The sequence below is a fragment of the Haliotis rufescens genome, unplaced genomic scaffold (genome assembly GCF_023055435.1).
Source record: "Haliotis rufescens isolate VD_foot unplaced genomic scaffold, xgHalRufe1.0.p SCAF_9, whole genome shotgun sequence".
In the NCBI taxonomy this organism is placed as follows: domain Eukaryota; kingdom Metazoa; phylum Mollusca; class Gastropoda; order Lepetellida; family Haliotidae; genus Haliotis; species Haliotis rufescens.
In genome coordinates, this window is record NW_025964383.1 from 9478398 (window position 1) to 9501885 (window position 23488).

Genomic DNA, 23488 nt, shown 5'->3' on the forward strand with positions numbered 1-23488 from the left:
GAGGCATGCCGTTACTTTTTGGACTGCCCTTATTCAATTGTAGGTTGATGCCAAATTTGATTTCCTTCACAAACATGACATGTACGTAAGGTTCTGAAACGGATTGTTGTATTGACTATATAAGGTAGTTAACACTATCGTTTTCACAGACACTCCATTGATGATGAAGTGCAAACAATATAAATTAGAACTTAAATACTTTGTATTATGAAGCTAAAGATCACAATCATGAGACTAGCATGATTTTACGATATCTAGGATCATTCATTTAGATCTTTCTTGCAACAGGGAAGCGATGTCCTGTGTGATAGTACATCCTCAGGAAGAAACAAACCTTCTCAGTTTGGAGCATATGGAAACATAATAATAACCTTGCAACTTTGCAACTTGCATATATTAAGAAATTGTTGCTGAACAATGTTCGTTGTATATTTAGACAGAAGAAACTCAATCTGAAACATTACACATGTTCATTGTTTTAAAGTTAAGCTTTACCATAAAATCCACTTTAGTTGAACCTGCACCTATATAATCAAATAGGACAGTATGTTATGTACATGTAGTGCTACAGAAACTGACACATATTAGATGCCATGTCTATATATTACAAGATTATAAATAATTGCGTTAACCAAAACCTTAATCAATATGTATATCTTGCAAACAAAGTTCTGGTTTTGATACTGTGTTGTTTATGCCCAAAATAAAATTAAGACACACGCATTCATTGAAAAGTTGAGTTGTTTCTTAAAACGGATCTACTAGCAGACCATAGCTCGGTGATGCATGGCATCGTATCCAAATTGGGTAGATCGATGTCATGATATCAATCACTGGATTGTCAGGTCCAAACTAGATTTTTTACAGACCGCCGTCATATAGCTGGAATATTGCTTAGTGTGGCGTTCAACAACAAACAAACAGACCAGAACATCCGGAGTGGCACATAAATCTGGTAATGGTTACCTTTGGCAAGTGTAAGTGCTACATGTATTCAGTCAATACTGTTGCAATGGCTAACAGGCCATAACTGCTGTAGCATGTTTATAGCACAGTGAATATGAACTAATTGAATTTTACTCGTAGCCTTGAGTGAGGGAGACTGAAGATGTATCGCCCGACCAATATCTTGCAACTTTGTGTTATTGTGAAATGTGACAATGCCTATGTTGCAATGTTTAGAATACCTTATCCAGTCAAGTTTCTTTCATTTGATTTCTAATGTCTTGAAAGGTTAAGGCAGAACTTACGGACCCACCAATAATAACCCGAAGGGGTAAGGGGTGGGGGTTGGTGGTGACGATTTTCTTGAAATGGCATATTTTTTCAGTCATTGCTTGACCAACGAACAATTAACGCTTTTATGTAGAATCCGGGGGAAAACTATTTTGTCGAGGTTTTTGTCTGGAACAAGATATCCTAGCTAACGTATTAAAATCGGTTCTCAACCAAATATGGTTTGAAGTAGTTGGGAAGTGTGATCATAACAATCACTGGGTATGACCATGGAGACAGGATCTCATTAGGGTTTGTGAGCATGATCGAATGAGCAATGATGTTCATTTTCTACAGTGTTTAAATCAAGAAACTTACAAATTCTGTGATCTCTTGTTATCCCCATATATCTACATCTGAATCTTGCAAGTGCTATCCGAAATGTTTTAGTGTTTCATCAAATATATATTGCGTTCTACAGAAACTGTTTTTAAATAGGGAATAACTTGACACCTTTGAAATGATCTGCTATATCCATGTCCTGTTCTCTCAATACACAATGATTACCACAACCGCATTAATAAAGCTGAACTGAGGATATCCAGGTAGTCTGTCCCTGTTGATCATAGAGTTATAACATGTTATAATATTTACGTACATGAACAATATATATTTGAAGATCTTCTTTAGTTGACTACAAAATATAGTTTCATATTTGCACCTACCCTCAGTGAAACGGGAATCAGCAGAAGATCGAATCTACAAACAGTACCCGGTGATGGGTAAACAAGACATAAGTGTGTTCATTGTACACGTGTATATGTCATGTAGATACAGTGTTCAATGATAATATCCACTGATTTTTAGCGTTAAAAAAAACCAAATCAAAGAATACATTTTCTTACGAAATACAATTAATATGTATTTGATATGGGTGAACACAATATAGATGCATCTTATTAGCGTTAAAAATCCAAATCAAAGAATACATTTTCTTAAGAAATACAATTAATATGTATTTGATATGGGTGAACACAATATAAATGCATCTTATTCTTTTCATGCGTGGAAGTTTGACATTAACCTGATATGTTTATTACTATTAGAAAAAAAGGAGGACACCAGTGACTTTCACGTAACTATTTGAGAGATCTGACACTTTTTATGCTAACATTAAACATCATTTCATATTTGTAACGATGGATTGATGTCACGTGTAACTTCAAAAGTAATATATACATTTCATCCACAAATCCGACTTTCTACAAATAGTAATGCATGTCGACAATCACCTTCTACCTTTCCAGGTAAGAAGGTCACATGAGCATCAATGCTAACAGAGAACAGTAGACGTAGAATACTGTAAACATGTCTGGGACTGCTTTGAGGTGAAATTGGGTTTAACGTCGCGTCCAAGATTATTGCACTTATATAGCGACGTGCATGTACGTGTGTGTGTTTGTGTGGCTGCTTGTACTAGTCCGGACTGATGCCGATTTATAGTGCTAGCCCACTGAGATACCATGCCGCAGTTTAACATGAATACCCCACTCAGACACAGTATACTGACTCCGAGCCGACCAGTCCTTGTTTTAGCCCCTTAATGCTGAGCGCCAGACAGGGTAACAACAAGTACCATCTTTTAACGTCTTTTGGTATGACGCGGCCGGGGATCGAACCCCGGACCTTCCGCTCTCCGGGCGGACGCTCTACCACTAGACCACGGAGGCGGTCGGGACTGCTTTGAGTTCAAAAGGGAGTAATCTGAGCCTGGAGTGTGTTTTGGGCCTTGCAGATGGGAATGACCTCAGCCTAGGCTGAAAACACTCAAGTGAATTGTTAGGGGGTTGATGTGAGCTGCTACACCAGGTACCACTTCGGACGTTCCTCCCACATATAAGTGATACGCCTTTATGTGACTGAAATACGATTTAACGAGGCTCATTCACTATAATGTCCATTTTAAAAAAAATAACAACAGAAAGTCTGGCCTGGTATTGTTATATATTCGATACGATCACACTTCAAGTTATGTCCGAGATTTATCTTAGTGGGAAGGCCATGCATGTGCTTCAAAGGAGTGAGTGAGTGAGTGAGTATGTTTTACGCCGCTTTTAGCAATATTCCAGCGATATCACGGCGGGGGACACTGCTTCAAAGGAAAACAGTCTGTTCTGTTCATTGCCTTTGTAGTACACAACAGGTAACTGTCGGTGTATGCTGCATCAAGTCTGACATCAGATTTCATGACAACCATCAGTTTGTAACGCTGACTCATTGCCTCAATTGGAAGAATGATTTTGGATGATAAATATGATCTTACCCTCGTGTATCTACCCTCGTGTATCTACCCTCGTGTTTCTACCTTTATGTCAAAAGACACAAAAGACTCTCTGTATGCTACCGAAACAGCCAACAGTTTTTGTTTCTGTTTCTGGGAATACCCCAACTGCATTATGGAATCATATCTGACATGGACACGTAGGCGGTAACATGGAGTGAAACAGAAAATAGGAGTAATCCCAACTGAGGTATGACGTCAGATGAATTCCTAGAAATGTCGCTTAGCCCCTATAACAACACACTCACTTAACGTTTCGTGTGACGAGATACGAGTCGATATGAGCAACAGACACAGCTGTTTCACGTTGCAGGTATGTAGACTAGTAACATGTTGAACTAAATATATCACCTGTATTTATCCTCATCCCAGAAGGCTAGAGTTACATCCTGGTACAGTTAGAGTTGTCAATAAGCTTTTATGTTTTTGAATCTATGAACCAGATTGCATGCAAATGTTACAATCTACAGCGCCATTGCGCGCCTTACTGTGCCTCGAGAGTTCCTCCGTCGCTTTGCCTTGGTATGCCCTTTGATAACTATAACGCCGCAATTGTGAGAGCATAAATTATGGTGTATGGGTTACCATAAGCGGTGCATTGTAATGATTAAGGATCAGGGTTTGTATGAAACAAAGCTATTTCGTGAATTATATTTTTTTGTGTGTTAATGGCATATGCAGTAAAAAGAGAATCTCACCCGAGTGACTTTTGAAAACACGTCAACACGATTCGATACAAGCTTGTCGAGAAATATTAAACATTTATCGACGAGTGTAGATATACTCTTCAAAAAATGAAACGCAATGCGGATCTTGTTGGCCATAAAAGCAAAATTAGGAAACCAAGAGGTGCAAAATGAAAAGGTTGAATGTGTTATCGTCTTAGTGACAAATTTCCCGGATCAAAATGATCACAACAAGGACATGCAAACCATTAGTTGGGAAACACGTACGATTCGGAGAAACGCTCCCAGTGCATTAACAAAAGGGCCATTGAGCTGCACGTGCACTATGCACAGTATTATTGCCTGGCATCTGCGTCAATCGAACAGTGAGAGTTAAACAACATGCCAAGATTAACAGAAGTGCAACGAAACAACGTCATAGGCCGCTTGCAGGCAGGGGAATCCCGATCAGCTATTAACATTTTTTTTATGAAAAATGTTCAACTTCATATTATTTACTTTTCCCTGTTCATATTTAATACATATTCATGATATCTAACACGAAATTCATCCTTAATCCCCCCTAATTAGCAGTTTCTACAAATATTCACCCTAACTTCTCTTTTTTCATATCTACGTCTGAGATTTGTATTGAAATCTCCTAATAACACTCTGAATGTACATGGAGCTCTGATAAGCGATTTATCATTTAACATACTTATACTTTACAGGTTTCAGCATACTTAATACCATTGTAATGGCTAAGGAAATATGAAGAAAGTTTGATTAAATGAGTCTACGAACTATGTTTTATCCCTACGTCATGTGGGCCCGTGGAGATCCGAGGTAGAATAGGTCTTCAGCAACCCATGCTTGCCGTAAAAGGCGACTACGCTTGTCGTAAAAGGATCGGGTGGTCAGGCTATCTGACTTGGTTGATGCATGTCATCGGTCCCAACTGCATGAATCGATGCTCATGTTGTCAATCACTGGATTGTCTGGTCAAGACTCCATTATTGACAGACCGCCGTCATATAGCTGGAATATTGTTGAGTGCGGCGTTAAACAACAAACCAAAACCAAAAAAAACCTACGTCTTGTAAACTCGACACAAATGAATAGCCCCATACAATATCCACATATGAATAGCCCCATTGTGTCGCAGATCACTGAGTATAGACAGCGATCAGAATTCCGGCTCTACACACACCACAACAAAGATAATGAGCCTATGTTGAACTATGGGATATTTGTCTTAAGACATATTGATTTAACGGGTTTCACAAAGTGATAAGATATCTTATCTCTTACCGTTCCGATTTATTTATCCATATTTACAGAGGTACTTGCACAGTTACTTTCTTAGGTTTATCATGTCGTCAATAGTTATATATATATATATATATATATTCATTCACTATTACTGAAACTGAAGTTATCTGATTGGTTGTCAATAAATCCAAAAGGCTTTTTCACCATAGTCACTTATTTTTAATGAAGAGGCATGCCGTTACTTTTTGGACTGCCCTTATTCAATTGTAGATTGATGCCAAATTTGATTTCCTTCACAAACATGACATGTACGTAAGGTTCGAAATGCGTAATCGAAATCTGAAACGTGAAATTGTGTTTCAAAGTACGGATTGTTGTATTGACTATGTAAGGTAGTTAACACCATCGTTCTCACAGACATTCCATTGATGATGAAGTGCAAACAATATCAATTTAGAACTTAAATACTTTGTATTATGAAGCTAAAGATTACAATCATGAGACTAGCATGATTTTACAATATCTAGGATCATTCATTTAGATCTTTCTTGCAACAGGGAAGCGATGTCCTGTGTGATAGTACATCCTCAGGAAGAAACAAACCTTCTCTGTTTGGAGCATATGGAAACATAATAATAACCTTGCAACTTTGCAACTTGCATATATTAAGAAATTGTTGCTGAACAATGTTCGTTGTATATTGAGACAGAGGAAACTCAATCAGAAACATTACACATGTTCATTCTTTTAAAGTTAAGCTTTACCATAAAATCCACTTTAGTTGAACCTGCACCTATATATTCAAATAGGACAGTATGTTATGTACATGTAGTGCTACAGAAACTGACACATCATATTAGATGCCATGTCTATATATTACAAGATTATAAATGATTGCGTTAAACATAACCTTAATCAATATGTATTACTTGCAACCAAAGTTCTGGTTTTGATACTGTGTTGTTTATGCCCAAAATAAAATTAAGACACACGCATTCATTGAAAAGTTGAGTTGTTTCTTAAAACGGATCTACTAGCAGACCATAGCTCGGTGATGCATGGCATCGTATCCAAATTGGGTAGATCGATGTCATGATATCAATCACTGGATTGTCAGGTCCAAACTAGATTTTTTACAGACCGCCGTCATATAGCTGGAATATTGCTTAGTGTGGCGTTCAACAACAAACAAACAGACCAGAACATCCGGAGTGGCACATAAATCTGATGGTAATGGTTACCTTTGGCAAGTGTAAGTGCTACATGTATTCAGTCAATACTGTTGCAATGGCTAACAGGCCATAACTGCTGTAGCATGTTTATAGCACAGTGAATATGAACTAATTGAATTTTACTCGTAGCCTTGAGTGAGGGAGACTGAAGATGTATCGCCCGACCAATATCTTGCGACTTTGTGGTATTGTGAAATGTGACAATGCCTATGTTGCAATGTTTAGAATACCTTATCCAGTCAAGTTTCTTTCATTTGATTTCTAATGTCTTGAAAGGTTAAGGCAGAACTTACGGACCCACCAATAATAACCCGAAGGGGTGAGGGGTAAGGAGTGGGGGTTGGTGGTGACGATTTTCTGAAATGGCATATTTAACGATTCTATGTAGAATCTGGGGGAAAACTATTTTGTCGAGGTTTTTGTCTGGAACAAGATATTCTAGCTAACGTATTAAAATGAATCGGTTCTCAACCAAATATGGTTTGAAGTAGTTGGGAAGTGTGATCACAACAATCACTGGGTATGACCATGGAGACAGGATCTCATTAGGGTTTGTGAGCATGATCGAATGAGCAATGATGTTCATTTTCTACAGTGTTTAAATCAAGAAACTTACAAATTCTGTGATCTCTTGTTATCCCCATATATCTACATCTGAATCTTGCAAGTGCTATCCGAAATGTTTTAGTGTTACATCAAATATATATTGCGTTCTATAGAAACTGTTTTTAAATAGGGAATAACTTGACACCTTTGAAATGATCTGCTATATGCATGTCCTGTTCTCTCAATACACAATGATTACCACAACCGCATTAATAAAGCTGAACTGAGGATATCCAGGTAGTCTGTCCCTGTTGATCATAGAGTTATAACATGTTATAATATTTACGTACAATATATAGTTGAAGATCTACCCTCAGTGAAACGGGAATCGGCAGAAGATCGAAACTACAAACAGTACACGGTGATGGGTAAACACGACATAAGTGTGTCCATTGAACACTTGTATATGTCATGTAGATACAGTGTTCAATGATAATATCCACTGATTTTTAGCGTTAAATATCCAAATCAAAGAATACACTTTCTTACGAAATACAATTAATATGTATTTGATATGGGTGAACACCATATAGATGCATCTTATTCTTTTCATGTGTGAAAGTTTGACATTAATCTGATATGTTTATTACTATTAGAAAAAAAAGGAGGACACCAGTGACTTTTACGTAACTATTTGAGAGATCTGACACTTTTTATGCTAACATTAAACATCATTTCATATTTGTAACGATGGATTGATGTAACGTGTAACTTCAAAAGTAATATATACATTTCATCCACAAATTCGACTTTCTACAAATAGTAATGCATGTCGACAATCACCTACTACCTTTCCAGGTAAGAAGGTCACATGAGCATTAATGCTAAAAGAGAACAGTAGACGTAGAATACTGTAAACATGTCTGGGACTGCTTTGAGGTGAGGTGAGGTGAAATTGGGTTTAACGTCGCGTCCAAGATTATTGCACTTATATAGCGACGTGCATGTACGTGTGTGTGTTTGTGTGGCTGCTTGTACTAGTCCGGACTAATGCCGATTTATAGTGCTAGCCCACTGAGATACCATGCCGCAGTTTAACATGAATACCCCACTCAGACACAGTATACTGACTCCGAGCCGACCAGTCCTTGTTTTAGCCCCTTAATGCCGAGCGCCAGACAGGGTAACAACAAGTACCATCTTTTAACGTCTTTAGGTATGACGCGGCCGGGGATCGAACCCCGGACCTTCCGCTCTCCGGGCGGACGCTCTACCACTAGACCACGGAGGCGGTCGGGACTGCTTTGAGGTCAAAAGGGAGTAATCTGAGCCTGGAGTGTGTTTTGGGCCTTGCAGATGGGAATGACCTCAGCCTAGGCTGAAAACACTCAAGTGAATTGTTAGGGGGTTGATGTGAGCTGCTACACCAGGTACCACTTCGGACGTTCCTCCCACATATAAGTGATACGCCTTTATGTGACTGAAATACGATTTAACGAGGCTCATTCACTATAATGTCCATTTTAAAAAAAATAACAACAGAAAGTCTGGCCTGGTATTGTTTTATATTCGATACGATCACACTTCAAGTTATGTCCCAGATTTATTTTAGTGGGAAGGCCATGCATGTGCTTCAAAGGAGTGAGTGAGTGAGTGAGTATGTTTTTCGCCGCTTTTAGCAATATTCCAGCGATATCACGGCGGGGGACACTGCTTCAAAGGAAAACAGTCTGTTCTGTTCATTGCCTTTGTAGTACACAACAGGTAACTGTCGGTGTATGCTGCATCAAGTCTGACATCAGATTTCATGACAACCATCAATTTGTAACGCTGACTCATTGCCTCAATTGGAAGAATGATTTTGGATGATAAATATGATCTTACCCTCGTGTATCTACCCCCGTGTATCTACCCTCGTGTTTCTTTTTTTATGTCAAAAGACACAAAAGACTCTCTATATGCTACCGAAACAGCCAACAGTTTTTGTTTCTGTTTCTGGGAATACCCCAACTGCATTATGGAATCATATCTGACATGGACACGTAGGCGGTAACATGGAGTGAAACAGAAAATAGGAGTAATCCCAACTGAGGTATGACGTCAGATGAATTCCTAGAAATGTCGCTTACACCCGATAACAACACACTCACTAAACGTTTCGTACGACGAGATACGAGTCGATATGAGCAACAGCCACAGCTGTTTCACGTTGCAGGTATGTAGACTAGTAACATGTTGAACTAAATATATCACCTGTATTTACCCTCATCCCAAAAGGCTAGAGTTACACCCTGGTACAGTTAGAGTTGTCAATAAGCTTTTATGTTTTTGAATCTATGAACCAGATCGCATGCAAATGTCACAATCTACAGCGCCATTGCGCGCCTTACTGTGCCTCGAGAGTTCCTCCGTCGCTTTGCCTTGGTATGCCCTTTGATAACTATAACGCCGCAATTGTGAGAGCATAAATTATGGTGTATGGGTTGCCATAAGCGGTGCATTGTAATGATTAAGGATCAGGGTTTGTATGAAACAAAGCTATTTCGTGAATTATAGTTTTTTTTGTGTTAATGGCATATGCAGTAAAAAGAGAATCTCACCCGAGTGACTTTTGAAAACACGTCAACACGATTCGATACAAGCTTGTCGAGAAATATTAAACATTTATCGACGAGTGTAGATATACTCTTCAAAAAATGAAACGCAATGCGGATCTTGTTGGCCATAAAAGCAAAATTAGCAAACCAAGAGGTGCAAAATGAAAAGGTTGAATGTGTTATCGTCTTAGTGACAAATTTCCCGGATCAAAATGATCACAACAAGGACATGCAAACCATTAGTTGGGAAACACGTACGATTCGGAGAAACGCTCCCAGTGCATTAACAAAAGGGCCATTGAGCTGCACGTGCACTATGCACAGTATTATTGCCTGGCATCTGCGTCAATCGAACAGTGAGAGTTAAACAACATGCCAAGATTAACAGAAGTGCAACGAAACAACGTCATAGGCCGCTTGCAGGCAGGGGAATCCCGATCAGCTGTGGCCGGAGTTTTCAAAGTAGCGCCCAGCACCATCACAGACTATGGGGACGGTTTTAACAGCATAGGTCAACACGTGATCGGCCAAGGTCGGGACGAACAAGAGTAACCACCCCCGCCCAAGATCGCTACATCCGACTGCGCCACCAACGTGAAAGGACGACCACAGCCACCTCAACCGCATCCCAAAATCCCGGGCTGCGCAGAATCTCCAACCAGGCCGCACGAAACTGTTTAAGAGCAGCAGGTCTACGAGCAAGACGTCCTGTTCGACACGTCATATTGAGTCGACAATATCGTCAACAACAACTGCATTGGTGTCGTCAACTCAGGATAAGGCCTCATTTGCGATGGAGAGATGTCTGGTTCAACGACGAATCAAGAATATCTCCTCCGTCGAGGGGATGGAATTGGACAGGTTTCTTGGGGGTAGCGTTATGACGCTTTGTAGCCAACGGCAACGGTGTATTCCAGCAGGACAACGCTCGACGGCATACAGCACGGATCACATGAGCCTGTCTTCACAACAACAACGTTGATGTTCTCCCCTGACCCTCCAGATTCCCGGATTTGAACCCGATAGAGCATCCGTGGGATGAATTGGACAGACGTTGCAGCAGTTGGCTTTTGTGTTGCAGGCCGACTAGGCTACCATTCCCCAGGATGTGATTCGCATAGTCGTCTCTTCCATGGGCAGGAGATCATTGATTGAGCGACGAGTGAGCGACGAACACATAATGTTAGCAGGAAGACTAAATGCATTTCAAACCTTTGCTAACTTCGAAGTGGTTTACTTCATTTGATATTCAGAAAATCTACATAGGTCTATGTACTACTGATAACGAAGCTATATTTATTCGTTGCGTCAGGTTTTATGGTAATACTATGTAGTCACATGATTGTTTAATATAAGATAACATTGTCCCATAATGAACTTGCTTTCATGACGTCCTAGGAGAAGACGTGTACAATGACGGTTTCGTTATATAGTTACCAGTCTTCCTGGTCTCTATTTGTCTGTTAATAATATGACATATATGTTTCAGACCGATTATTATTATGTGATGCAACATTTTAGTTTACAATATAATCCTTTTGTACAGTAGGATGACGGAATAAGGAAAGGTGATGGAGAAGAAAAGGACATCATCTCGTGACATTACTTCTGATGAAAGGTAAGCTATCAAAAAGTATTGTCTGTAAAACAATTCTGAATTATTTAATGACAGACACAATTCGCAAACACAAAACTGTTGTCATGTCATGTTTACGTACGAATGCGCATATTAAGCGAATGATGCGTTTGAATTCGTTCATTGTTCATAACCACCTGTGAAGCTCCGGGGTAGAATAGGGCTTCAGCAACCCATGCTTGCCGTAAAAGGCGACTATGCTTGTTGTAAGAGGCGACTAACCGGATCAGGTGGTCGGGCTCGCTGACTTGGTTGATGCATGTTATCGATCCCAATTGCATGGATCGTTGTCAATCACTGGATTGTGTGGTCCAGACTCGATTATTTACAGACCGCCGTCATATAGCTGGAATATTGCTGTGCATCATTGATCATGATTTCAGTCCGCCCTGGTATTGCTGGAATATTGCCGATGACAACATAAAACAACTTTCTACCACTAATTAGCTTAAGTCTCCCTATGCTCTTTTTTTAACAATCAGATGTGTCGAACCACAACCAGATGAAGGAGATGGTAAAACAGAACATAATAATGACTCTGATCAAGGTGTCAGAAGCGTAGAAGATTTTAATGGAAGAATCAGTGATGTTGAAAGAACAGGCAGTTGGAGAGTTCGGCGTTCTAGTGAAGCAGCTATCCCACGTCATGTTGGTTTCAAAGACCTGAAACTGCATAGAGATGGGAAAACAGGACGGGAGAGAACAGATTCTGCAAGATTAGGCAATTGGAGAGACAGAGGTACCGTTGATGTCGATATGAAACAGCATGTAGGTTTCAAAGAACGGGAAGTGCACAGAGAAGGGAAAACAGAACAAGACAGAGTTGATTCTACTGGAACAGGCAATTGGAGAGGTCGAGGTTCACAGGGAGCAGATATCAAACAGCATGTAGGTTTCAAAGAACGGGAAGTGCACAGAGATGAAAATACAGAACAAGACGGAGTTGATTCTACTGGAACAGGCAGTTGGAGAGGTCGAGGTTCACAGGGAGCAGATATCAAACAGCATGTAGGTTTCAAAGAACGGGAAGTGCACAGAGAAGGGAAAACAGAACAAGACAGAGTTGATTCTAGTGGAACAGGCAGTTGGAGAGGTCGAGGTTCACAGGGAGCAGATATCAAACAGCATGTAGGTTTCAAAGAACGGGAAGTGCACAGAGATGAAAATACAGAACAAGACAGAGTTGATTCTACTGGAACAGGCAGTTGGAGAGGTCGAGGTTCACAGGGAGCAGATATCAAACAGCATGTAGGTTTCAAAGAACGGGAAGTGCACAGAGATGAAAATACAGGACAAGACGGAGTTGATTCTACAGGAACAGGCAGTTGGAGAGGTCGGGGTTCACAGGGAGCAGATATCAAACAGCATGTAGGTTTCAAAGAACGGGAAGTGCACAGAGATGAAAATACAGGACAAGACGGAGTTGATTCTACAGGAACAGGCAGTTGGAGAGATCGGGGTTCACAGGGAGCAGATATCAAACAGCATGTAGGTTTCAAAGAACGGGAAGTGCACAGAGATGAAAATACAGGACAAGACGCAGTTGATTCTACTAGAACAGGCAGTTGGAGAGATCGGGGTTCACAGGGAGAAGATATCAAACAGCATGTAGGTTTCAAAGAACGGGAAGTGCACAGAGATGAAAATACAGGACAAGACGGAGTTGATTCTACTAGAACAGGCAGTTGGAGAGATCGGGGTTCACAGGGAGCAGATACCAAACAGCATGTAGGTTTCAAAGAACGGGAAGTGCACAGAGATGAAAATACAGGACAAGACGGAGTTGATTCTACTAGAACAGGCAGTTGGAGAGATCGGGGTTCACAGGGAGCAGATATCAAACAGCATGTAGGTTTCAAAGAACGGGAAGTGCACAGAGAAGGAGAAACAGGACAAGGCAACATTGATTCTACTGGAACAGGCAGTTGGAGAGATCGGGGTTCACAGGGAGCAGATATCAAACAGCATGTAGGTTTCAAAGAACGGGAAGTTCACAGAGATGAAAATACAGGACAAGACGCAGTTGATTCTACTAGAACAGGCAGTTGGAGAGATCGGGGTTCACAGGGAGAAGATATCAAACAGCATGTAGGTTTCAAAGAACGGGAAGTGCACAGAGATGAAAATACAGGACAAGACGGAGTTGATTCTACTAGAACAGGCAGTTGGAGAGATCGGGGTTCACAGGGAGCAGATACCAAACAGCATGTAGGTTTCAAAGAACGGGAAGTGCACACAGATGGACACACAGAACAACATGAAGGACTTTTAACAGGAATAGGTCGGCAAAGATATGAGAACTCGCCTGGCCTGAATCTGTCCCTGCTCAAAGAACTCAAACATAAGGATCCTTCTACAATTTTGTTGACCCTGGAATCAAGAATACATTGTTTGATGAAGCCAAACACTCTTCCACCGCATGTTGTATATACAGTTGTAAGTCTCATAGCAAAGGGAATCCAGAACAGAAAAACTGCTTCCAACAATGTCATTAACATTCTACTGGCTATCCAAGAGTCGAAATTCTATGAGCATGTTTCACATTTGTTGGAGCAACTTGATGCAAAACTAGTAGAAAAAGACAAGAGTCAAAGTTTCCTTAAGGATCTGACAATCTTTCTTACCGAATTGTACACTCGACTGCCGCATGCATTTATGAAAGTAAAGGTACTTGGTTTGGAGAAACAACTGACATTAGTAACTCAAAACCTACAAAGAAAATACAATATAGTTGATGATGAAATTGTATATAACTTGAGTCAACTCCAGGAACTGAAATATTCAGTTCTTCAGACATCAAAGAACAGTATGACCAGGAAACAAGAGGATAGAGAAGGTGAACCTCCTGATGATTTTAGAGCTTTATCCATATTACCAAATGCCGCTGATATATATCCAAATGAGAAGCTATTCCTGAGAAAGAATAAATCCGTCGGTGGTTACAGGAATCTAGATCATTATCTGGATGTCCAGTTTCGACTCCTCAGGGAAGATTTTGTTGGTCCATTGAGGGATGGCATTGGAGCTCTTTTCGCTGAAAAAAAGCCATTGAAACAAGGTCAAAGGATAAATGATGTCAGGGTGTATTATGATGTACATATTGGTAGGAAAGTCTTATCACACAACGGAATATTACACAGATTACACTTTGATGTAAGTGGTCTAAAGCAGATAGTGTGGGAAGATTCGAAGAGTCTTATCTATGGTACGTTGGTGTGTCTGCTACTAGATAACTCTGAGACATTTATTCTGGCAACGATCGCTGACAGGAGTCCCAATCTTCTCGGATTAGGCATTGTCGATGCAATGATTGAAGATTCGGGAGAATTCGAGATACGACGTGACATGAAGTTTACCATGGTTGAAACAACTGCATTCTTTGAAGCTTACCGCCATGTGCTTGGAGCTTTACAGGAGGTTAACGAGGGGGATCTTCCTTTTGAAAAGTATATTGTTCACTGTGAAACCAGTCGCGACCCTCCAAGATACTTACGAAGATGTTCAAGATCGTCACATTATGACTTGCAACCACTGACAGAAACACAAAGCATCTTGACTGATAGACATGGTATGAGACGTCTTACTTCTCAACCTGCTCTCAAAGTCAATATTTTTGACAATGGAGATTGGCCTACTGCAGATGCTCTTCATTTGAATACGCCGCAGTACCAAGCTTTGAAGACTGCTTTGACGAAAGAGTTTGCAATCATACAGGGTCCACCTGGAACAGGGAAAACGTTTATTGGTCTGAAGATTGTCAAAGCTCTGCTCCATAATAAGGCTAAATGGAAGAAGCCTATGCTAATTGTGTGTTACACTAATCATGCTTTGGATCAGTTTCTTGAGGGAATAATTAGCTTTCACAAGGACAATGTCATCAGAGTTGGCAGTAGGATATCAAAGACATGTCTTGAAGTCTACTCACTAAAAGCTCTAAGACTGAAACATAGGAGCAAAGGCATGAAGCACCATAGATGGGAACTTAGACAAGACATGGAACTGTTTGAAACATGCATGGAGGAAGCATATATGAAATTGGAGGATGCAAAGGGGTCAATATTACATGAAGCAACCCTTTTGGAATATATGCACATCCATTATGATAGAATGTTGGAAATGATGGAGATTATGCATGCAGAACTTGAGGTTCAACTTGGCCAAAAGCTGAAATTTCCTCGATGTGTTATGCGAGAATGGCTTGGAATGGGAAACATTGTCACTGGACATTTGCTTCAAAACGAATTTGCAGATGAATATAACGAGAATGAAGAAGAAAAAAGTGAAAGAGAAGATGAAGAAGAAGGAAAAGGGGTAGAAGAAGGAGTAGAAGAAGAAGAAGAAGAAGCAGGAAAAGGAGTAGAAGAAGGAGTAGAAGAAGAAGAAGAAGAAGGAAAAGGAGTAGATGGAAAAGGAGGAGTAGAAGAAGGTGAAGAAGGAAGAGGAGTAGATGGAAAAGTAGTAGAAGAAGGAGAAGAAAGAGAAGAAGAAGAAGAAGAAGAAGATGGGAATACAGTGGATGGTGCAGAGATGGCAGAGTCATATAAAACAAATGATTGCTTTGCTGATGAGGGATTTGCTACTGAAGAAAAATCAAATGATGAAATTCAAGGTGAAAACAATGTTACGTTTGTTATGTCAACAGTTCAAAATACCTCTGCAGCGAATGATTATATGCATGGCTTCCAGTTTCCCAAAAGCAAAAGAAAAAATATGAAACAATATGTCCTGAGGCAACTAAGGTCATCAGAACGAATGACAGATGATGAATTTGAACACATTGGTGAACCATGGAATCTGTCCATGCATGACAGGTGGAGGCTTTACAGATACTGGGTTTTCAAATTATGTGAAAAGCTGAAAAGACAAATATTGCTCGACGAGGAATGCTACAAAAATGCTTTGACAGAGTTAAAGGAATTGCAAGAGGATGAAGACAAACTATTGTTTCACAATGCTACAGTGCTTGGCATGACAACGACAGCAGCAGCTCGGAACAGACAAGTGCTTGCCGATATTGGGCCTAGTATCATTGTGGTGGAGGAAGCTGCTCAGGTTCTTGAGGGACACATCATCAGCACTTTAAGCAAGAAGTGTGAACACCTGATACTCATTGGAGACCACAAACAACTGAAGCCAAACCCAACAGTTTACAAGTTGGCAAAACAGTTTAACATGGATTTGTCATTGTTTGAGAGGATGGTATCAAATGGAATTCACTGTGACACTTTATCTCTTCAGCATAGAATGAGGCCAGAGATATCTGCTTTGTTACGCCATATATATCCGAACCTCGAGGATGACCCATCTGTGTTTAAATATGAAAATGTGAAGGGGGTTTCTGCCAACATGTTCTTCATAGATCACAGAAATCAAGAGGAGCCTGATAGACATATGGTTAGTCATTCCAATGAATACGAAGCAATGTACGTTGTTGCTCTGTGCAGTTACCTGCTAAAGCAAGGATATAACAATTCACAAATCACTGTACTCACAACCTATTCAGGACAACAACAAAAAATAAAGAAATTAATGCGCATGGGTAACTTCCCAGACGTGAAACTGACAGTTGTTGACAACTTCCAAGGCGAAGAAAATGACATAGTGCTGTTGTCTCTTGTCAGAAGCAATCCTGAAAATAGTGTTGGATTTCTGAAAATTGAAAACCGCATATGTGTTGCTCTTTCACGCGCAAAAATTGGGCTCTTTGTTATTGGCAACTTTGAGCTTCTTGCCAAGCAGAGCTTAATGTGGAGAGATATTTTGGTAGATTTGAGAAAAAACAACCAGGTTGGACCCATCTTGAACCTGTATTGCCAAAACCATCAAGGAGAAACGGGAATCAGTATTGAAAGACCACATGATTTCAAAAAGGCCCCTGATGGAGGCTGTCTGAAACCATGTTTATTCAGACTCAAATGTGGACATGTTTGCACACGATTTTGCCATCCCTATGACCCTGAACACACAGAATTCCTTTGCATGAAGTCTTGTAACGAGATACTTTGCGGTGATGGTCATCCATGTCCAAGACCATGTCACAAGCAGTGTGGAAAATGTACCGTACCTATTCAAAAGACCATACCATCATGTGGCCATAGACAGATGGTTCCATGTTTCAAGGATCCGAACACATTCTCCTGTATGGAAGATTGTGAGATACTTTGCACCAATGGTCATCAATGTCCAAGACCATGTCACGAGCAGTGTGGACAATGCACAGTACCTATTCAAAAGACCATACCATCGTGTGACCATAGACAGATGGTTCCATGTTTCCAAGATCCAAACGAATTCTCCTGTGAGGATTATTGCGAGACGGATCTTGATTGTGGGCATAGATGTGGAGAAGTTTGTGGAAAGGCACATCAATGCACAGCAACAATTAAGAAGACATTTAGATGCGGACATGTTAAAGAGGTCTTGTGCATTAATAAAGAAACAGCAGAGTGTTGTGTCAGATGTATTGTAAAGCTTGACTGTGGACATAGTTGTGACGGTAACTGCAACAGGTGCTATGAAGGAAGGCTACATGTACCATGCCGGAAGATGTGCCAGGAAACCCTGCTCTGTGGCCATGAGTGTGGCGCTAAATGTTCACATTGTCCCCCGTGTAAGATGGCGTGTGAGAACCGCTGTCTCCACAAAAGTTGCACCAAATTTTGTGGTGAAATTTGTGACCCATGCAAAGCACCTTGTGAATGGAAATGTGAACATTTCAAATGTACTTTGACCTGCTATGAGCCCTGTGACAGACCACCCTGCAATGAACCATGCAAGAAGAAACTACCCTGTGAACACCTGTGCATTGGTCTTTGTGGAGAGCCATGTCCAACACAATGCCGATTTTGCAACACAGATGTAGTAAGTCGTGTGAGTGGAAAGCCTGGCGCTAGATACGTTTTCCTTGAAGATTGTGGACATATTGCAGAAGTTACAAGCCTCGATAGGCATATGGAATCCAAATCGGAAGAGATAAAACTGAAGGAGTGCCCACACTGTAAGACAATAATAAGACACAATGTGAGGTATGGAAATGTGATAAATTCCACACTCAGGAAGCTGGAAGTTGTGAAGGAGCAGTGCAATGAACTGGAAGACAAAGTTCTAGAAACTGAAGAAAGAATGATGATTCAAGTGCTGAATGATGAAGAAAGCGAGGAAAATACGAAAGAACTGATGCTGCGTCAAGGCTTCACCAATACTGTGGCAGGTGTCACTGCACTACGAAATCAGTTTAGCCTTCTGGATGAACTTGCCAAGATTGCTGATGAATATGAACGATTTGTCGGTCTAGAAGACATAATTCGCCTTATTGATTTGAACAGTGAGGAGATAAAAATGTTCCGCACGTGGCTGATGATACGAAGACAAGCTTTCGGCAGGCAAGACGAATCAGATGCTCAGAATGAACTGCTTAGACACAAAATGATTATTCAGTTGGTTGATTTAGAATTCCTTCTGGGAGCCAAATCTAAAGAAATTGCGATATGTGGTTACCTGTTGATACTGAAAGACATCCTTATGTCAGGTAAGCCATACACAGCTGAAAAACAGATCAGGGTTGAAGGATTATTTGCCCAACTGAGACGGATTCTCAACAACACTATAGAGGAGATAGACAATACAAAGGTGATGATCGTGCCCACAACTGGAATTGCATCTGGTCGCTGGTTCTTCTGTCGGCATGGTAAATATGTTACATGAAACATTGTAAAATGAGATCATGAAATTAATCAAATACTGATGATAATATGTAAATTGAATCACGGTCTTTTGTGTGAGCATATATTACGATATTGTAAGTGTACCTGAACACATAATTTACTTTGCATTTAACTTCTCTTATTAAAATACACCAGTGATTGCATTCTTAGCCTTAACAACGTATCCGATATTAATACCTGCAATATGTTTAGATTCGGGGTGAGAAAGTGAATGATATTATCAGGTGTGATGGCACATAATTAATCAGGGCGTACTTGCAAAAAGCGATCTTAGCGCTGAAACCGATGTGTTTCTGTTATGGAAGTTATGATCGTCGTAGTGCGGAGATCAGTTTGTGCAAGTGGGCCAGATCACCAATAGTGTCCACCAAACCCCAAATTTCAATAAGGTCGTGTATGTTTGTTGAGTGACACCACACCCAGTAGTATTCCAGCTACAGATGTATATGTCATCGGCCTGTGATTGATATTAAGATGTGGTTGGGGAAACATCAAGAGAGTCACAGAACCTCTTTTGACAAGTATAGGTTTCAGTGGACATATTCTAATCGAGAATGCCCATGCATGAGGTGGTATGGTACTACTCTGTCCGGCTATCCCTAGGGGAGATTTTTGTGAGAGTAGCATGAGATGACTCAAAATTGATTGTTGAGCTACTATTCTTGCACATTCAGGACATACCTATTCAATGGGAGGCCGTGGGTATGGTTCCAAGCATGACTGCCCCAGCTGTGGTATCGGAATTGGTCAGAAGCACGACAGAAGATTTTAAAGACAAGATTGCTTGTGTTGTGAGACTGAAAATGAAGAGGCTACTTGAAAGTTAATATCAACGAGAGGTGGTGTGACGGGGACTCTTCCGACTTGAAGATAAATGACACATCAAATGATATGTTATGTTGTGGCTATTGCGAGGTGAAGAGAGACAGAAAGGGACAAAGATGTAGATTCAAAGCTAAGCCTAATGATTGTGTGGTCGCCAGTTTTAGTGTAGTTTGCATTGACCGCCCCGATTGTGATGCACGTGATAAGATTTTGTAATGTACCTATTTCCATTGTAATGGAAAATTGTTGTTCTGCCTAGAATGTGTCTGTCAGGATATTAGTTTGGCGAAGATGTTCTTGTACAGTACAGTTATGTCAATGCTTTCGACGAATACTACTCAGTTACAATCAATGGGCAAAAGAATAACCTCTTCGTGACCCTAGCAGCAGATCATGGGGATAATATGTTATCTTTTAGTTTGAATATTTGTACTCATGTATTTTATATATTCTATAGTTTGAATATGTGACACATCTCCTATTAACTGACTTACAATGTGATCCTTGAAACACATATATGACAAATGAATGTATATAAGCAGCAAAATTCATTGTTTGTCCTTATGACGCATCACAAATTATTATATTCTGGTAAATCCATGCTTTTACGTTTATGTAAAGGGGTACCGGTGGACAAGTCATCTAAGGCACCGCATTATTTACGCTGTGTAGGGTTGTGTTCCTCAGGCGTGCCCGAATAGTATCATCGTTGGATTATGAACTTTGGTTGATCAGCACAATACCCATGGTTAAAGTCTGCGACCTCGGACAACTTTCATTCCAAATTACGAAGTCACATATCAGGTTAAAATAAGAGACGCTGGCGGCGGTGAGTAGTTGAGTTGCTGAACATACTTGTCAAGCTGGACTCCAAAGACTTTTAGGGCTTCTGTCCTTCCCACACAGAAGCACACGTGATAAAGCATTAGGGTCTGCTTAGCCAAATTGGTATTGGAAATGTGTCACCGTTCACCCAGCAAGGATTGTGTACCTGCAAGGATTGTGAGGCTTTTATATACATGTTCTAGAGCTAGCCACACCTTTTGACTGCTTGAGCTGTATAATCCTATAGATTTGAGAATGTGAGCCATTGACTTAGGCAATACTTGTGTAGCGTCATGAACATGCTTTAGGAAATTGATACATCATTATATACATATGCATTTGTTGCTTCAGTGTTATCAAATGTTGCAGTATTTCAGTTTATGCCATATACTTGAATTTACATATTTTCGGTTATAGAACTCTGTAATTTCAAATTCACACCGTTATATCAATATGTTTGTAACAAATCAATCCTCGAGTTCCAGAGAGCTGATGTACAGACAAATGTCATAATGTAAATAAGGCACAAATAATGCTTACTGTATTTTAGGCACATGTAGAGAAAAATGTTTATGGTCACGTAGCATGAATTACATTGCTTGAGTTTACGATATTCAGCGGAATATGTAAAGAATTACAACTTCAAAATGTTACGTTTTACACTTAAGCTATGAAGAACAGAGATTGTTAAAACCATCATATTATCATTACTAAATTGCCCATTGGTAGGTGAATACGAGAAGAGCGTTTCTCAGGTTTTTATTTCAAACATAAAGTGATATAATACCTAGATTTATGTTTAATATTCAAACAAATCTGGACCAAAGATTGTATTTGTTGTGTATATATATCTGTGAGAAGATTGCGATATGTAACCATTGACAATGTTTTGTAAGATGCAAGATATGAAGTTTCACTTGGAAATAGTCACCATTTAAGTGGTAATGTATCAAGACAAAAGTACATGTAACATTGAACGTGTATGTGAGTGAGTGAGTGAGTGAGTTGGGTTTAACGCCGCTTTTAACATTATTCCAGCTATGTCGCGGTGTGTCAGCTTTATGTGGGAGGAAAGCCCGAAGTGATGCAGGTCTAAGACGTTTACCACTTCGGTGAAACCCATGAGCACGGGTACGGTGCTGACAAGCCTAGAAACATAATTGGGGCGAACCGGGATTCGAAACCACAATCATAGGTTTCTGGCGTGCCCAAGGGACGCAACTCTGCACAGCGAATCGCGGCGCCATAGACGACTGGGCCACCCGTGCCCCCTGAACGTGTATGTTTTTATTGTTAACACACATTCATGATGTGGACGCTTACATGGGATATAAGGCCTTATATTCTTTATAGTTTAGTTGTGTGTGTACAGCTAAAAGAATGGGGCAAGAATGGACAGTTAACTGGAATAAGGTTTGATGCATATCAGCGTAAAAACAAAGCTATTTCTCAAATTTGCTTTCCCTTTTAAACTGTTGTAAATGATAATAAGGGATGCAACCATTCATTGTACAATAACTTAATAACGAACATACACATTCTATGCAGAATTTATATTTAAATTTATTTTATCTTACTTTGTTCCCTTTTATGTTATATTCCATTCAGTTGGTGATGTTACATAATATCCCACAAAGGAACATGTAATATTTATCTTCACAAGGGAAGGCTGCATACATGAACATCAGACAAATAATTGTATTGGAAGCAGGTTTGCATATATGTGTACATCTCAAATCAACAGGTAATGAAAGAAGCAGTCTATATTTGCCTTACTTATTGAGATATTCCTTCGTCAAATATCAAGCTGTATAATTACAACACACTATTGGGAACCGATCATGTTAAAAAAAATGTATATCAAAGAAAATATGATTGTGTGTGCATTTGATTTCTCTTTCCAATATCAATCAGTTAAAGTCTTCATAAAGCTGTCTACTTACCACTTGTTTTATATATACTTGATACATGTTTATGCATGCACATAGAATGTGATTTAATCTAAAACCTTTGATTTATAACCAAGTAGAATAGAGCATTTGGTAAATGTATATTCTTGTGTGAATTTGGTATTCAGGAAACATTCTAGTTTTGCACATTTACCATGCTTACAATCCCAATCTACACGAAGTACTGATTCGGAGAATGAGCATAGGCCATTGTCAAGAACTTTCATTTTCACAGTTCTTTCTCTGTATAGATCATGTGATGGATATAGTTGCACTGGAAAATAAGTAATCTGACATCCACTGCACATTTTTCATAACTGATGGTTGGTTGGTTTGTTTGTTGTTTAACGCCGCACTCAGCAATATTCCAGCTATATGACGGCTGTCTGTAAATAATCGAGTCTAGAACAGACAATCCAGTGATTGATATCATGAGCATCGATCCACGCAATTGGGATCGATGACTTGCATCAACCAAGTCAGCGAGCCTGACCACCCGATCCCGTTAGTCGCCTTTTACGACAAGTATAGTCGCCTTTTACGGCAATCATGGGTTGCTGAAGACCTATTCTACCCCGGATCTTCACGGGTCCCATAACTGATGAAGCATAGTTGATATAATATGTTAATAGTCCATTCTTTTGCCTTTAAAATTAGTGTT

The 23488-nt window shown here is 39.9% G+C and overlaps 1 protein-coding gene across 3 annotated transcripts; it reads left to right on the forward strand.

Annotated features, from left to right (window-relative positions):
* The first annotated feature begins 2931 nt into the window (after window positions 1–2931).
* On the forward strand, window positions 2932–21976 carry LOC124148550 (NFX1-type zinc finger-containing protein 1-like). 3 transcript variants are annotated; one of them, XM_048390861.1, is made up of 5 exons: window positions 2932–3869; window positions 11415–11486; window positions 11987–13185; window positions 13426–19191; window positions 19903–21976. In XM_048390861.1, exons 2-5 carry the CDS (start codon window positions 11440–11442, stop codon window positions 19998–20000), a joined length of 7110 nt encoding a protein of 2369 aa, XP_048246818.1. In that variant the 5' UTR covers window positions 2932–3869; window positions 11415–11439; the 3' UTR covers window positions 20001–21976. The 3 variants fall into 3 exon arrangements, with proteins under 3 accessions (XP_048246818.1, XP_048246817.1, XP_046375644.2); XM_048390860.1 differs by having other exon boundaries at window positions 11987–19191; XM_046519688.2 differs by lacking the exon at window positions 2932–3869 and adding an exon at window positions 9422–9486 and having other exon boundaries at window positions 11987–19191.
* The last annotated feature ends 1512 nt before the right edge of the window (window positions 21977–23488 follow it).